Source organism: Phoxinus phoxinus (assembly GCF_949152265.1).
Source record: "Phoxinus phoxinus genome assembly, chromosome: 6".
Taxonomy (NCBI): Eukaryota; Metazoa; Chordata; class Actinopteri; order Cypriniformes; family Leuciscidae; genus Phoxinus; species Phoxinus phoxinus.
In genome coordinates this window covers 10,981,118-10,999,331 of record NC_136881.1, presented here as the reverse complement: position 1 = coordinate 10,999,331, position 18,214 = coordinate 10,981,118, and the positions used below count along the sequence as shown (strand labels likewise).

General features: G+C 37.3%; 1 protein-coding gene and 1 long non-coding RNA gene across 3 annotated transcripts; one reads left to right on the top strand and one right to left on the bottom strand.

The window, feature by feature from the left end:
• The first annotated feature begins 2,226 nt into the window (after nt 1-2,226).
• LOC306999854 (piggyBac transposable element-derived protein 4-like) lies at nt 2,227-11,565 on the top strand. Of its 2 annotated transcripts, none has more exons than XM_079614920.1 (4): nt 2,227-2,492; nt 2,776-2,933; nt 8,403-9,569; nt 10,493-11,565. In XM_079614920.1, the coding sequence occupies exons 2-4, from the start codon at nt 2,785-2,787 to the stop codon at nt 10,962-10,964; spliced, it is 1,788 nt and encodes a 595-aa protein (XP_079471046.1). In that variant the 5' UTR covers nt 2,227-2,492; nt 2,776-2,784; the 3' UTR covers nt 10,965-11,565. The 2 variants fall into 2 exon arrangements, with proteins under 2 accessions (XP_079471046.1, XP_079471045.1); XM_079614919.1 differs by having other exon boundaries at nt 2,435-2,664.
• Nucleotides 11,566-12,555: 990 nt separating this feature from the next.
• On the bottom strand, nt 12,556-17,100 carry LOC306999862. Its single transcript, XR_013797927.1, has 5 exons — nt 16,982-17,100; nt 16,508-16,888; nt 13,543-13,692; nt 13,252-13,289; nt 12,556-13,135 (listed from the first exon to the last, which is right to left on the bottom strand). It is a non-coding gene; the product is annotated as an uncharacterized lncRNA (long non-coding RNA).
• Between the last annotated feature and the right edge of the window lie 1,114 nt (nt 17,101-18,214).

The following is an 18,214-nucleotide window of genomic DNA, read 5'->3' as shown; positions in this document are numbered from 1 at the left end:
GAATCTGATAACACCGTTCCAAAGCGGCTTTAGGAAAGGAAGGTCAATTATGGACCCAGTTATTAAATTGGAGAGTGATATAAGGAAGGCCCAAGGGTGTAAAGAAGTAGTTGCTGCTATATTTTTTGATGTGGAAAAAGCTTATGATATGCTTTGGAGGGATGGTGTGTTAATTAAAATCCGAAGGCTTGGAATAGAGGGGAAAATGTATTACTGGATTAAGGACTTTTTAAGCAATAGACAAATTCAAGTGAGGATAAACAATAGCTTCTCTGATTGCGTATTTGTGGAAAATGGTGTACCCCAAGGAAGTGTTATTTCACCTATTCTGTTTTCTATTATGATAAATGATATATATGATACACTTGATTATAGTATAGACAAATCATTGTTTGCAGATGACGGCGCTCTCTGGAAAAGAGGTAAAAATGTTCAATTCATTGTTAAAAAATTGCAAAAAGCTATTGACTCTGTTGAAGAATGGGCTGGGAAATGGGGATTCAGGTTCTCTGTTGAGAAAACCAAGGTAGTGTTTTTCTCTTTTAAAAAAATTGAAAAAAGATTTAAATTGCAATTGTATGGTAGAGACTTAGAAAGAGTAAATTGTATAAGATTTTTAGGTATGCATTTTGATTCTAAGCTTACCTGGCATAATCATATTGAAAAGGTAGTTGACAAGTGTAAAAAAGTCATTAACATAATTAGGTGCTTGTGCAATAAGGAGTGGGGAGCAGATATGACTTCAATGAAAAGAGTATATGTTGGATTAATTAGGTCTAGTGTTGACTTCGGGTGCGTGGCTTATGGGTCTGCTACAAAGTCTGAATTAAAGAAGCTTGATGTTATTCAGGGTTCAGCCCTCAGGATATGTTCAGGAGCAATGAGAACCTCCCCTATATCAGCGCTTCAGGTTGAAGTAGGTGAAATGCCGTTTGAGTTGAGACGACTGCAAATGTCATTGTCATACTATGTTAATTTAAAGGGGCATATGGAAGACCATCCAACTAAAAGTGTCCTTATTCCAACATGGGAGCAGACAAAAAGTAAAAGAGAGTCGTTTAGTGCAAGCATACATGGAAAGGTTAAGCAGGCGGCTGTAGGAAATTTCGAATTTAGTCCATCGGTGGTCTATCCACCGCATCCACCGTGGCTACTACCGGTTCCAGACACTGATATAAATTTGCATGAAAAGATTAAAAATGATAAGGGGGATAGTGGACAAATGGCTATGAGGTATGTGGATAACTATTATGGGTACGTGCAAATCTTTACTGATGGGTCAAAGCAACCAGATACAGGGAAAGTAGCAATAGCATATGTGATACCAGAGTTTGATATTAAGTTTTCTGCAAGAGTTTCGGATCATGTGTCAGTATACTCAGCAGAGCTGATAGCAATTTTGATGGCGTTACAGTGGATAGAACAAATTAAACCACTAAGAGTAGTTGTGTGTTCAGATTCGTTGTCAGCTTTAGAACATTTTAAATTAGGTAACTCAAGTGAAAGGTATGATATTGTATGTGAGATATTGACTTTGCTATATAGTATTCAAAATGGGGGGACGCATGTAAAGTTTGTTTGGGTTCCGGCTCATGTTGGTGTGCCTGGTAATGAGTTGGCAGACACGTTTGCTAAACAGGCTTTGAAAGCGACAAATGTGTCTATTCAATGTAAAATATCAAAATCAGAGGCTAAGTCAGTGATTAAAAAACATGTTAAAAAGTTGTGGCAAGATAAATGGGATAGGGGAGATAAAGGGAGGGGTTTTTACACTATAAATCCTGGGGTTGGTCAGGGGCGTATGGTAACAAGGTGTCGAAGAGAAGAGGGAATTTTTACAAGAATGAGAATAGGGCACACCGGACTAAATAAAACACTACAGTTAATAGGAAAACATAATTCAGGAAAATGTGAGATTTGTAATGTACCAGAAACAGTGGAACATGTCTTTATGATATGTAGGAAATTTAATAGAGAAAGGATTTTAATTAAAAGGAAAATAGAGGACAGTGGAGAAAGGTTTATCTTTAGAGGCATTTTGTCTAAGGCTTCCGATCATAGAGTAATAAAATATATGTTTAAATTTCTAAAGAATACCAGACTCATAGACAGATTATAGTTTTTTTTTTTTTTTTTTTTTTTTTTTTTTTTTTTTTTTGGGTAGCTTGTAGGCTACAATATTCCCGAAGATGTAAGCCATAATGATGATCAGGCACAATTTATCCGGAGGGTGGCGGTAGTGCGCTAAGTTAGTCCGCATCCGCCGTTAAGCAGCCAAAGAAGAAGAAGAAGAAGAGAGGCTGCTCATGCAGAGCAAATGGGCAAAGAGTATAGAAGAATATACGTTCTTTGAAATGGGTGGAGCTTACGTAATACACACAGCCTGAACCGATTCGCGGGAAATACTTCCGTTCACTCATCACGCCACTTCCTTGGACTCTCGCGCGGAGAAATAAACACCGTTGTTGCTGATATACCTCTTACCCTAGCACGTGAGTTATGTCAGTTTTATGACTGATATTCAAAACGGTTGTGAATTTTTTTTTTGTGTGTGCTTTTAAATTACATACAGTCTTTAGGTAAAGCTTTACTGTAAGCGCGCGTCTCGTTCGTTTAAAGACACTGACAGACTGGGGCATGAGTTTGTCTGTAGTCAACAATGCGGTACATAGACATTAATGTCGTGTGGTTTGCTTGGTTGTTTGTTTGTTTACCTAATTAATACACTGGCCACTGATTATTCAGCAGCAAACATCCGCAAATATTTATTTTCAGTATTCTCCGATGGATCCAAAGAAAAGTACTGAGAATGGTGTGACGGACAGTACAGGAAGTAGTGATGACGATATGTGTGACCTGGACAGTGTGGCCAGCAGTGTGGACAGCACAGCAGAGGACATGTTTATGGATGGCCTTGACTCGGTTTTAGATCGGTGAGTTTTTCTACACATTTTCTTGATAGTTTTTTTTTTTAATGTATTTTAGCGATTACATTTATGATCTGAGGTAAATATTATGCTTGATGCAAAGACATCTAATTGTACATCATTTACAAAAAAATTACATTGCTTTGCTATAGTAACAGCAACTGTATTTTTTTTATTTTTTTTATTATTATTTTTATTAAAGTGTCTTGCACTTACATGCCCAGCCCAAATAGGCTTAAAAGACACTAATGACATAAAACAAAAAATAATACACAAAGATGACCATGAAACAAAGAACATAGAAAGATGAACATCATACACAATACATTACCATCATTTTCACAATATAAACAAACAAAACAAGACAAGACACCGTCAATTTAAGTCAGGATATAAATTTCTTTGCCTAAGTTTCCACGCTTTTTCCACATATCTAGCCAGACTATAGATTTCATTTTCAAAAAGCCAATTCAACATATCCCCATCCGTCATCCAAAACAAATCAGGCTTTTTATATTGAATTCTCTCAAACATACCCGTTCTAAAATCATGATATAACGGGCAAAAAAACAAAAAATGCCATTCATCCTCAACAACCATTAAATCACACAAAACACATAATCTGTCCTCTTCTGGGACACCCTTGTAGCGCCCCACCTCGATCTGCAAGGGCAACACCCCAGCTCTAAGCTGGGCACACAAAGACCTCTGTAATCTAGTTAGCCAACATTTGACATAAGGCTCAGTGGAGTAATCATTTTTAAAGTGAACATAACTTCTCAATTTGGGCTTATTTAACACCTGCCATTGCCATTGCTCTTTATAAGAATTAAACAACAGCTGCCTGACCTGAGATATATCACCTTGTAAAGTATTTGTAAATATATACTGTGCTTTTACTGATGAAAGTATTCCAAGAACCTCCATTGACCAGGGATAATTGTGAGCTTTATCCCAATCAAAAACTTTCCGAGTAAGTCTATCTTCAGGTAATTTTATAAAACGATTCCACAATCTTATTACTTCCACCTTTTGTTTCACCATACAAGGCTCCCAACCCATATCTCCCTCTAGCGCAGCTCGAGTTGTGAACCTGTGCACTCCAAGGAAACACCTCATGGCCCTGCTCTGCAATCTATTACATTCAGGAGCATCTTCGAAGCCCCAGACCCCAGCTGCATAAAACAAAATAGATCCCACCATACTGTCAAACAGCTGGGTAAATGTTGAATAACTTATTTCAGGGCAAAGCTTCATCCTATTAATAACGGCTCCTAGGGCCCTCCCTGCAGACTCAGACAAAACCCTTCTCCCTTCTGAGAATGTCATATTTTCGTGAAAAAGAAAACCAAGATATTTATAAGTTCTGCAGTACATAAGCTGGGTTTGTCCAAAAAAGAAATCAAATTCACTGCGCAACACAGATGGTTTCCTAAAATGGACAACTTGTGTTTTATCCACATTTATAGAAAGTCTCCATTTATTACACCAATCCTTCATAATGCCCAACATTCTTTGTAGCTTAATTTCCTCATCGGTGCAAACAACAATATCATCTGCATATAATAGAATACTGAGGTTAAAACCATCAATGTCTATACCCAAATTTGCTAACTTTATCTCTTGAGCCAAATCATTCACAAAAAGCGCAAAAAGAGTGGGTGAAAGAACATCTCCCTGCTTAACCCCAAATGGAGTGGGAAACCATCCTGTCCTCATGTCATTAATCTGCACACAGGCCACTAGAGCCTTGTACAAAGCTCTGATAGAATTATACAAATTACCTGTAATACCAATAGAAAGTAACTTATATTTCAACAAATCTCTGTTAACCCAATCAAAAGCTTTTTTAAAATCAACAAAACAAACAAAAGTACTTTTATTTTCCTGCAACCTTGCTCTAATGACAGATGATAAAACATAAATATGGTCAATACATGCTCTGTGTTTTCTAAACCCATTCTGTTCATCCACCAAAATTCCATTAGTTTCAATGTATTCACTTAGTCGGTTGTTAGGAATACCAGAAAACACTTTACATGCTGTACTTAACAAACTTATTCCTCTATAATTCAAAGGTACTCTTGGGTCAGCCTGTGTGGTCTTTGGAATAGGCTTAATGATCGAACTATACCACACAGAGGGAACAGTCCCACTCTTAAAACAATATTGGAATAACATGTGGAGAGTATTTAACAACTTGGGGCATTTAAGAACCTCATTAGAGAGTTCATCCACACCAACAGCTTTATAAGGTTTGGTTCTATCAATTACCTTCTGAACTTCTTCTAAGGAAATATCATTATTTAGCACACTACTTAGATAGGGTGTTTCCAACATAACAGATCCAATTTCAATTAGATTTTTCAATTTACATATCTCAGCTAAAAATGCATCATTGAGCTGGTGAGAGCTAGAACAAGTGTACAAATCTCTGTAATCTTTCTCCCATCTGTCCAATATTTTATCTATCTCGAATACTGACCCCCCACTTTCCGTGACTATTTCAAGTGGAATTAATTTATTCCTCTTTGGTCCAAGCTTGTTTATTTCTTTCCAAAAATGCTGTGGATTAGTATTTTGAAAAATCTTCTTTATTTCAAAAGCTTTACCTCTCCTGTAACGCCTTTTATACATTCTAAGTTTTTTATCAAAATCATATTGACAGGTTTTAAATATATCTTGCAAACTCTTCCTTAAAACAGGCTCCTTGCATTTTAAATAACTTTTCTCTGCCACACGAAGATTTGACCATGTATTATGCAATTCATTATTCCAAAAAGGTTGTTTAATTCGATACCATTTCTTGTGTGCCCGTTTTCCATACAATTTTGACCCATATTGACTCATTTCCCCATATAAAACCCCACAGAAAAGTTCATAACAGCAATCAACATTATCCTGTGCTTCCCCGTCTTTGTCTAATTGTACTATAACATTTTTTAAGGCTCCATCAGAAGTTTCAGACGAAAGAAAATTCACCTTTGGCTAAGCCCCGCCCCCCTTAGTTACTGTTGCTACCTCCGACAACTTCATCTGGGCTCTGGTTTGGTATAAACATGGCTAATGCTGTGACAGCTCTTCCTGCTGAAATTTTATCAAACTTTTATAAAGCAGCAAATAAAGTGTCCGATAGAAGTAGGCAGAAGGGGCTCAGTGTGCGTTTGAAGGCTTTATTCAAGACATACGGTGAAACGCAAGCAGCAACAAGGCATCCAAATACAGGCAAAAGCATAAGTTAACGGTCACAGTCAAAAAATTAACCACCTAATATCCTAATCGAGACGGAGGCTGGGACTAACAATATCAGGAGAAACACTGTTCATACAAAGCTGGGTAGGTCTCTATTCACTTCTATAATCGTTATTATTTACAAAGCAAACGGACTGCGCGAGTATAAAGTTGTATGTATTAGCAGCGTGTGCTAGCGTATCAACAATTAGGGCAGAGAACCGAAATCATAACCTAAACAGCATAAAACTGTCTAACTAGTATAACTTCACACACAGTAAGGTTAAAAGGTAAATGTATCTTAGAGCAAAGGTGAGCTTGTTGATCCTTGAGGGGTTTCGCTGACTGAGGACGTCCACACAGTTTAATCCAAAGACGACACTTGTCAGTATTTAACTTCGGTTTTGGGAAGGGGAAAAAACGGACACCCCCTCCAACCTCTCTGGGAAACGCGTATCTGTTAACCCTCGGGACCCAGTTCTTTCCAATAATTCAAATGGAGTGAATACTTTAAATTCACTACATGTTCTTAAATCTTCATGTCTCGTCACAATATAATCAACTACCGCCTTACCCCTAACAGAAATGGATGTGAAATTATCATACTCCGGGTTTATTCTTCCATTAACCACACAGCATTTCGACTCTTTAAGGAAATCAATCAAACTTTCCCCATGCTTGTTCAAGCCCGAGTCCAACACCACTCTAGGACTAATATCATCCTCGTCGACATAGTCTCTGTGGTGCGCAACACGACTATTCAAATCCCCACAAATATAAACAGAATCAGCCTCAACCGTAAAAATCAAAGACAATAAATGTGCATAAAAAAGGTCAGCATTACGGCCCCATGTCGAAGTTTCAGGAGACAAATAACATGAAATCAAAATAAATGAATATTGTGAGCTCATTATTACATTATTACCACATTATTGTGTAATGTATGAAACATTGTAGATCCATAGTAAATAATCCAATTTCTATTGTCATAAAAGCCATAGTCATAATAGCTAGACAGAGCATGTTTTCAAATAAAAATAAAACACCAGAAACAACATGCCACTAATGTGATTAGTTTTCAATATGTCATCAGAATTTACTCACCCTCGTGTCATTACAAACCCATAAATCTTTGTAGTCAGAACACAAATTAATATATTTTTAGTTTCTGTCCCTCCATTTAAAGTCCAGGTAACCAAAAATAAACAATATCCCAAAATGTCATGAAGGCATTATTAAAGGTGGGGTATGTTTTTCTCTTTTTTGGCCATTTTTTCAAAATCACTTAAAATCCTATTCCTAACCCACTTACAGCCACTGATTTAGAAGCACTGAAATAAAAATGAAGCAATTTAATCATCTGTGGAACGGGCAGGACTCGAAAAACTCCAGCCAATCATTTCCAAGACCACCTACAATCATTGTACAGTAAGTGCGTCAATCAATCGGTCGTACCATCCCCGCCTCCCCCCATCCATGTCCATGTTCTTTGAATGGGTGGAGTCAAAGGAAAGAAGGTAGGACCATTTGAGTTGTGTATTTTCAAAATCTGCCAGCCGTTTTGCAAATCACATACCCCACCTTTAAACAAATCCATATGAAGCAAGTGGTTAAATCCTAGTCTTGTAAAGAGGTACAATCCCTTCACTCTAGGAGTAAGACATAGTTATAAATTTGACAAAATAATTAAAAATGTTGGTTTATCACACATAAACAAGGCTTAAAGGCCTATTAACAGATTACTATTTGGTGCGATTAAAATGCTAATTTGACTGAACGGCTGTTAATGCATCTTTTCAGACTGACATTTTTTTACGGAGAAGTGTTCTTATCACTTTTCCAATTTCCATTGCACTATAAAGAAAATTAACCAACCATTAAGATTTTACTAAGACTCGGTGGTGCTTGTGACTGTTTTGCTAAGCGAGAATGAATAGCTAAGAAAGAATCCAGAACAAACTCTTGTCCTTTTTTGAAGCCAATAAAAAAACCTGAACGGCTGTTTGAAGTGAACGGGGTTGGGGATCCTCCATGTATCTGCTTTTCTATAAGCGACACTTGCTGTCAGAGAGTGAACTGGCATGTCAATCCGCCTGTCTTCCTTCTTCTTCTTTTTTTTGCATTGGTCTAAGCAGATAAATCAAATGCAAAAATCAATATGTTGGTGTAAAACATGCCTATAGTCAACAGAATTGTGAGGTACATTGCTAATCCTGTTTTTTTTCTTCTTGTGTCATGCAATAGGCCAGAGGAGGACTGTGATTCAGAGGACAACCCACAGCAGAGAAAGAGATCCCGTCTGTCTTCCAGTGCTGTATCAAGAGAAAGGTGGCACAGCTCAGATGAAGCAGATGTTGAATCACTTCAGCTGGATTTCACTCCTCTCCAAGAACCTGGGCTACAGATTTTACCTAAAAGGTTTAAAAGTCCTCTGCAGTTTTTTCTACTGTTGTTTCCAAGAACAATGATGCGATCTATTGTAGGGCACACAAATGCCTATGGGAACAAGTGCAAGGATGTGGGTGATCGTTGGCTCTACATTTCTCTGAAAGACTTGAAGTCGTACATAGGACTGGTCATTTACACATGTCTCATGAGGTGCTCTTTGCTGACAGAATATTGGAGGGAATCGCATTACTTTAATCCATCCTTTCCTGCACAAGTCATGTCTTATCAAAAATTTGTGACAATCGCCAATACTCTACATTTCAGCAATACCAAGCAGGATGAGAAAAATGACTCGAAGAAGGGAACAGCAGCCTATGAACGGTTGGGTAAAATTCTACCTCTATATCAAGTCATTAGGGAGGCTTGCAAGACTTACTTTCATCCCTTTCAGAACATCACCATTGATGAAAGAATAGTAGCAGCACAGCCTAGAACCGGACTCAAGCGACGCATTGAAAACCAATCTGCAGATAGAGGATACAAACTCTTTGCACTGACAGACTGCACCTCTGGCTATACGTGGGACTTCTTTATTTACGAGGGGAAGTCATGTTCTTCACAGAGCAAGGGCTTGAGTTATGAGTCCGTTATGGCATTGGTGGATGAAAATATGTTGGGCTCTGGGTACAAACTGTTTGTAGACAAATTTTACACCAGCCCCACACTCTTCAGGAATCTTCTAGGTAAAAAGGTCTGGGCTTGTGGTCCTGTGTGGGCAAACAGGGCAGGTTTTCCAAAAACAACTGTGAACAGACTGTCAAGGAATGCTCCGCGTGGCACCATGCGATGGATTAGGGATGACGAGCTGCTGTTTGTTGAGTGGAAAGACACACAGAAAGTGCAGATGTGCTCCACCTTCCATAAAGCCTATGAAGGTGATACTGTGCAGAGGAAGGTGAAGGGTGACGCTCAAGCGACCCGTGTGCAGGTCCCCATTCCAGCTGCGGTGTTGGACTACAGCAGGTTAGTAGAATTTCAGTGATGTTCCTTTGCCTATTTCTTGAAGTTGGTTTCAGAGGCTACCCAGATAAGTTTAGTTTAAGCAAGCTCTACACAGCTAAACTGCTCCAGAGCAGGTTTTATTCTGGGTTGGGGATCGCAAACTTAACCTGGGCAAATCAGCTGTGAGCGAAGTGACACATCTGAAGCGTTAAAGCCACTGGATCTCTTGCTGCAAATGAAAGCAGTTCAAAATGAAAGAATTTTAGACCGTTTCCTTATTTATTATATTTATTTTATATGTTATATCTTTAATGCATAACCACAGATAGGCAATTATATTTTGACAATTAATATATCCAACTTTTAATTTCAATTAAAATAAATACATGCCTATAAATACAATCTTAAAGCTTTTAAAAATCGCTGAATATATTTTTTTCCCTTTTAAGCTCTTTGTAAATCTAAAGCAAGTAAATATACTCCGTTGATTCACTAGCAATAGTAGAATATTACTAATAATATATTCTTTCAGCTACCTTCTCAAACTTCTCAAGCTTTGTAAATGTGTTTAAATTCATGATATGTTTCATACTGATCTCTTAATCTTCTGTAGAAAAGTGAATTGTGCCGACTCTCTCATAAGACATCAAACTGATGCTCTGAGTATTTAGTGTGATTGGTGGTGAAGATAGGTGAAGATGTCACACTTTCAAGTGCTTCAGAGTTAATTATAAACTTTAGATCAAACACAGAATGTTTTAAGTGAGAGTTGTGAACCTAAACCGGCTTGAATTTGTTTGGTTTTGTCTACTTTAACCTACTCTGAAACTCAGTTTGCTCAACTAGCTTTGTGTAAAAGGTAATTTGTGTCGTTTTATTGTGCATATGAATTCACAGAAATGGTCTTTTGAGTTTATAATATTAGCTTTTTTCTCTCCATCCAGGAATGTGGGGACAGTGGATCCATCCAGTTTCGTTACTCGGCATTTCAGAGTGCTACATAAACCAAAAAAGTGGTATCAGTGTGTTTTTTATCACCTTTTGGACATCGCCGTGGAGAATGCATTCATTTTGTATGAACTGGTGGCAAAGAGAAAAAATCAAAAAGGACTAACGCGAAAGGCATTCCTGGAGAAGCTTGTTTTAGAGCTAACTGAAATGGACGATGATGACAGGTCTGGCTCTGCGCCAGCTCCTGCCTCGTCTTCTCCTGCGACTTCCTCAGATTCTCCTGAATCACCAGTTACTGAAGGATCCCACAATCCCAAGTACTTCATGTCGGACAGTAGTGCTGGAAGACGTAGGTGCAAGCTCTGCCGCCAGAAAACTCCAATCATGTGTGCGACTTGCGAAGTGCCATTGTGCTTTCAACCCAAGCGTGACTGTTTTAATTACTGGCATGAACACAGTGTTTGATTCATGACTGTTCGTTTTAAAGGGATGTAAATGATAGTTTCTCCTACTTTTTCATGATGCTCACTTGAATATTGAAATAAAACTCCTTTGTTCTAAAATTGAAGTAAATATGGATAGCATTTTTTTTAATCTACTTTTACAGTCAGTACTGCGAACTCGTCTACTTTTGCTACATAATAAGTGGAACCGTCCATGGAGGACATAAATGTGTCGTGGTATGTCAGGAGGAACTACCATTATAAAGTTTGGGGTCATTAAGGTATTTGATGCATATGAAAGAAGTTTCAAAAACGGTAATATTGTGTAATATTTTCACATATTTTAATATATTTAAAAATGTAATTTTTCAGTTTTAAAGCTAAATTGTCAGCAGCCATCCAATCTTCAGTGTCACATGATCCTTCAGAAATCATTCTAATATGCTAATCTGGTGCTCAAGAAACATTATTAGTGTTGATAATGGTGGTGCGGCTTTATTCTTTCTTCGTTCTTTTGAAAAATGAAAAAGAGCAGCATTTACTTGTTTTTTATAACATTATAAAGGTCTTTAGCTTTGATCGATTTTAATGTGTCCTTGCTGAATAAAAGTGTTTATTTATTTAAAATGTTTCTCTTTATACTAAACATAATATTGTAGCCTATGCATTAATACTGTGTGACTCTCATATAATTTATAAATGTTTTATTATTATTATTTAGGGCAGTGTGAATCTCAATAATAGATTGAGAGAGAACAATCAACAAAATTAAACGAGTACAGATTATTTGTCCCACCAGTTTTCACATTTGTTAAATTACATATTTGTATGACCCCTGTGTGATTACAAATTTAAAACGGTGGTTGATTGATTTCACTTCTCTAACTTTAGTTAGTGTGAATGTTGCTGTATGAGCATAAACATCTGCAAAGCTACAACGCTCAAAGTTTAAAGCAAAGGAAGATATTTGCTTTTAAAGAAATTATTTTTTAAGGACTACAACAAATGGCTTGTAGGGACTACACGACATTCCTCCCGGATTAGTGACATCACCAACCCTAAAATTTACATAAACACACAGTCCATGTTGAGAAGAGGAAGAGTTGTTGTTGTAGTCCAGTCTGCAGCTCAAGCTGTCGCATCCGTCTTTTCACATGCAATACAATCGTAACACAAATGCAATAGCATGTCACTCTGTAGGCATCTTATAACAGTTCCCACACAAGCGATTTATAGATTATCATGACAGAATATGCTAATTGAAGATATTTAACTCCAACATAAATGTATCAACTAACCATTCAGAAACGACCTGTTGCATTCTACATTGTCACTTCTTGAGTCTCTCCATTATTGTCCGACAGTTTAAACATAAGGCAGAACAGTTTCTGACATTTTAGTGCTTGTCTGCGTGTTTGTTTGTTTTTACCACAGACAGTCAGGTCCTCGGTTTAACATCTCACCCGAAGGACGGTGCTTTTTACAGTATAGTGTCCCCGTCACTTTACTGGGGCATTAGAAACCTCAGACATGAGGTTAAGAATGAAAACATGCAGGTCTGTGTTTCTGTCTGAGACAGGAGACAGCATGTGCATGATCTTTTTCCTTTGTTTGCACATATTTTACTTTTCACTAACCAGCGTGACCTTTATTTAAGACCAAATGGTTTGTAATGGCACTCTTTTTATCCATTCTAAAAACAAGAAAGCAAACTAAAACAGTAGACAGTGCATCAAAACAATACAAAACAATCATGATTACAGATTTGTTTCATGTAAAAAAATATATATTTTAAAAATCATGAGTACATTTTGATCATTACTTTACCCTCCCTAAAGTAAAATAACGCTAGATCTACCAGTCAGTGATTCTTAACCTAAATGTGCACACAAGATACACAGTCAGGATTGGCTTTCAGATTGAACTGTACATAAAACAAAATAATAATAACAACAGGTAACCAAACTCAAACCCTTTCAATTTACAATAGCCCTGAGTAGTAATGCCTGTTATATGATAGTAAATAAGACTTTGTATTACATCTTTGAGGATTACAAACGAAGGATCCTCTTTGGTAGTTCATGTTCTTTTGGTTCTGACTTCGGTGTAAGTACTAAAGTCTGAACTCTGCAATCTCTTTTTCTTCAGCATGGACAGCGTGTTCAACGATGCGTAACAAACTTCATCTTCTCGCTGGAAAATATCAACAACATTAATATACAAAATACAAATTGTAGATGAAGAGTATTTAATTTTGTGTGTGTGTGTTTTTGCATTGACAGATTTTTAAGTGTTAAGTAATGCAGTACCTCAAAAAAGCTATTCTCAGTCTGTGTTGCTGCAGAAACTACAAAATATTCAAATAAGAGAACTTGAATCAGAAAATATAATCATGACATTTAAAATACATTTGTTCACAAAGCTCAAAACTCAGCTGGAGAGCCAAAGGCATTTTATGCATGGTTGCATAACTGATTGTAATATTATGGTTCATTGTAACACTGATGATTCAAATCAAATCTTGTGACATCAGAAAAATCAAACATAGTGCGGTGAAACAAACTCCGGTGAAGGAAATGAGTTCAGGAGTGAATGATCACCTGTAGTTTTCCTCTGACAGAGGCAGTACACACTGATGGAGAAGAGAACAACACACACAGGACACACACTGAACAGCAGCTTCGAGCCGAGGTCTGATTCAGGAAGTGTGGAGGTGATGTTGAACGTCTCAGTGTGAGAAGACTTTGACTCTAAATCAAATGAAAGCAAAAGTAACTGCCAAAGTCATCACCTGCACATTTTTGAATACACATATAGGCCTACTTAGAACAAGGTGACAACACCCTTGAAAATATATAATAATATGAACTGTGTTGCTGTTGCTACCAAAAATTGACATCCATTGATCTTGTTTAACTTCAGTCATACTGATTGTATCTGCAATAGAAGATGGATACCAGACCCTTCGTACAGATATGTAGAAATTATGTTCGGGCTCGGTCACATCAGCGCGATAAGGCATTGACCATTTTAAATTTAAAAAAAGTGTATTATGTAGGTAGCCAATGGGCCTGTTTTCACTTGATGCAAAGGTTCGTTTTTGTGATTGAAATAAATTCAAAATATTACCCTACCATCCGTAAACCTGTGTGTGGAAATTTGTTTTTGTAGCTGTGACAACGAAACGCGTGCATAATGTGCGCCTGTGTAACGTGCGCTTGTTGCCCCGTGTGCGCCGATGCGCTCATAGTTGTTGTACATTTCCGAATGTTTTCCTACAGTTGCTTAAAGGGGTCATGACATGGGTTTTTTTTATTTTATTATTATGTTCCCTTAGGTGCAATTATAGTATTACTATAGTTTTTTTTACAAAAAACTTTTAAAATGTAATGATTTATGACCTTTTCCCACCCTGTTTCTCATCCTCTGATTCAAACAGTCTGTTTTGGGGGTGTTTCCCCTTTAAGAGTTCAGTGTTAACGCCCACTGTTATGATTGGCTAACGTCAGTGCCTATGCATCAATTATTAACGCCCCCAGCCAGAATATTTGCGGATTCGGCGTATTTAAAAAGTAGTTTAAAGTTTTAAACACATTACTTACAGTTTGCGTCGTCGTTGTTGAGCCCAGAATAGTCGGCACGGACTTATCTTTGAGCAACAGTTTTCTGGCAAAGGCAGCATCATTTTGGGATTTGTTCTCAAAACAGTCATCCTTCAAATGTATAGAACAAACGCTTAAACTAACACTGCCGTGACTGAGACGTTCGCAAAAAATAAAGTGCATCCATTTTTCCCTGACGACTGGATCTTTCGCAGCGTATTCAAAGATGTTGTTTGTCCACAGCCAGGAACAGCACATCTGTGGCATCGTAATTTCCCTGTACACAGACCCACTCGCTCTCCGTCGACTGAACACTTGTGAGGCGCGCAGCGCGCGGGCGCGACAGTGATACAAAATAAGCGTAGTTGCCTTGCGCTTAAAGCGTAACTGTCTTCTGCTGGAGGCGGTCATTATGCAAACGCTGGTACGTCACTTCGTACCGTGACGTCACTTCTTACCATGGATCCAGAACGAGCTGTATCTAGAGCTTGATTAAATAAATGATTCGTTTATAATCGGGAGGACGTCTTAAGCTATGAAACTTGCAGGACGTTTTAATGGTACAAAGACCTCTTATATACCAAAAGATCAAGGCAAATTTGGTTTCTCATGTCATGACCCCTTTAATAAAAGCGGGCTTTCCACACAAACAAACGTACATGTGTCATTAGTATGATTTGTTTATTTATTTATTTTAACTGTGTCAGGCTCGGGTCGGATCAGACATAAATATCTTAATGCCTGTCGGGCTCGGGTCGGGTTTGGTTACTGCTCTGTCGGACGCGGGCCGGGCTCAGACAGAAAAATGCGGCCTGATCCGTACTCTAATCTGCAAGCAATCACAACATTACCACATGGCACAAGCTGATTGGCCTCTGCTGTGAGATTGCTCACTCAACATTTAAATAGTCTGGTTCATTGTTTGCTGTAAGCTAGTCCTGCAGCGCGTCATCAGAGTTCCTAAACCCTCCACCTCCCCAGCTCCACCTGCCTAGATCTGTCTATTCATGCAGCAGCACATCTAACACAGCAATGTTTTTGTATCTATTGGCAGTGGTGACATTCGGTTCACAGAATCAAACTAAATAAAATTTTAGTTCAGGGTTCATGATGCAAGATGCCATCCGAAAAATGAAAAGAACATATTTTGAAGAATATGGTCGTTTAACCAAACAGTTTATGGCCTCTTGACTTCTATAGTATGGGGCGGAAATACTATGAAAGTCAACTGTTTGGTTACTGACATTCTTCAAAATATCTTATTTTGTGTTCAGCAGAAGAAATAAATTCATACAGGTTTGAAACAACTTGAGAGTGAGTAAATGATACCAGAATTTTCATTTTTGGGTGAACTATCCCTTTAACTGTGAAATGTGTCTTTTGATTTTAAACCATATCCAGATAATCCATTCTTCTCTGTGGTGAAAAGCAAATATATTTTTTTTATTAAAATAAGATAATTAATGTAGTATGGTCAAAATCATTCAGGAGTAAATGGGGAAACTATCATTCTTAATTCATTTAAATTAAGTATATTTTGTGGAACATCGCTTACACTTTGTAAAACATCAGATTACAGTTACAGGAAGTTAAGCAATTTGAGAAGGAAATTCTAAATAAACAAATGTTCGTTGCTGTTGAATTTTGATGTCAAATATTTAATCCACATTTTTGGTTTTCTGGATATATTCTACATTGTTGTTTCAAATTCTGTTGATTTGTAATATCGTGTGTGTGTGTGTGTGTGTGTGTGTGTGTGTGTGTGTGTGTGTGTTTGCATTGACATATAGATTTTTAAGTGTTATTTAAGTGATTTTTCACTTTTTTTCCAATTTCATGAAAAAAAAAATCATTACAAATACTATTATCAGCATAACAATTTGCCATGCCACATAGAAAAATATGGCCTACAGTTTCTGCAAAGTTTACCAAAATTGACATAACCATAGAAATATTTTCTTACCCAAGACAGATAGATGAGTTCTTCTGTTTCCATACTGGTACTGTGAGCCTGTGCCGCCATGTACATTATTTACTTTTCTTTCATCTTTTGCACAGTAATATATTCCCTCATCAGATATACACTGACATTCTCTATATGTAGATCATAGGAGCTACTGGAGCTGTTTTGCACAAAACTGAAACGTGAAAACGTCAACAGGAACATATCATAGGGTCTATTTTTTTAGAGGTGGTTGATGCTCATGTGAGCAGTTTCTCAACCAAACAATGTGTGATCCAAGAGGAATGACACAGTCACAGTAGAGAGTGATGCTGTCTCCTGCTTTAACTCGCATGTCCACTTCTGTCCCAAACACTCTCTGGTGTTCACACAACAAAACACCTGCAAAAGCAAACACGAAAAATGATCGATCAAATCAATACTATGTTATAAAGAGTGCAAAATAACATTTCAAAAACACACAAATGGACTTACACACAACTATGACGCCTGCAACTCTTGCTCGCTCCATCTCAGTGACTGATAAGATAAGAACGAGGGTCTTCAATGCGCATGTCTCATGCCTGACTGTGATGGGAGGGATTTCTTCTAAAAAGCTTTCACTTAGAGATTGGGGACTTTTTCTTTTGAATTGAGGGTTCAATCAAATTCATTAGTATTTAATTTATATTTCTAATCTGGTTGTAAAATTGTCAAAGTGCACCTTCATTCTGATATAAATTGATAACTTTTACCAAGTATGTGTAGTTATTTTCAGCACATCACAAATCAATTGTGCCATACAGTTCATGTCTAACCGAAGGTGAACTGATATGATATAACTGGCGATGTTGAGGTTTAACTGTCATCATAAAAGCCTTTAGAAGAAATATAGAAGAGAGATCACATTCAAGCAGGACATAACAGGAAACCTGTTTGTCACATCCTGTTACATCTAACACCATGTGTACTTTATTCATCCCTCTTTCTTTCAAAAAAGGTCATGTTTGTTTTCGGCCTGTAAATGCCTCTAAATACTTTGTGTTTATAAGAATATATTTGCTTGTGACGTGTATTGCTGTGACAGCCTGATAATAAGATGTCATTTCTCCCCCGCATAAACAGTGTCTAACCACACATTTTTCCTTTCCGGTTTGTCATCTAAACAAATAAACGAAGTCACTGGTACAATATGATCATCTAAAGGTTATGGTTTTCCGGTTTCCACATGATTCAATTTGACATGCTTACTTGAAAAAAAAAAAATTCTGCAGGTTAAAAATCTAACCTCAAATATGCAGTTGATTACTTGTGTCTATACTAATATTAAAGTCCATACAGCTAACTCACAAAGATAAAGTTAAACAGACAAATTCTCAAAAAAACAGTTAACACTAGAAACATTTGTAGTTAAAAATAACATAAGCGTGATTAACCACTTTACAAGAACCTGTGAACCGTACTAAATCATCAAAACATACTGGAAACCCCCTTTTTGATAGCATCAAACATTTCTAAAATTAATTCGAGAAAAGCAGAGGACTTCTGACTATAGCTGTGTCTCATATCAAAGGCTGTGTCCCTCCGGAGGTCACATGTGTCAGATGCAAACGTCATCAAGGATGTGCTATTTCAGAGAAGTAACCATTATAAAACTTAGATTAGTCAGAATTATCTGACCTAACAACAAACCATAGTTTGTTTTTGTACATGACATTTAGGTAAAGG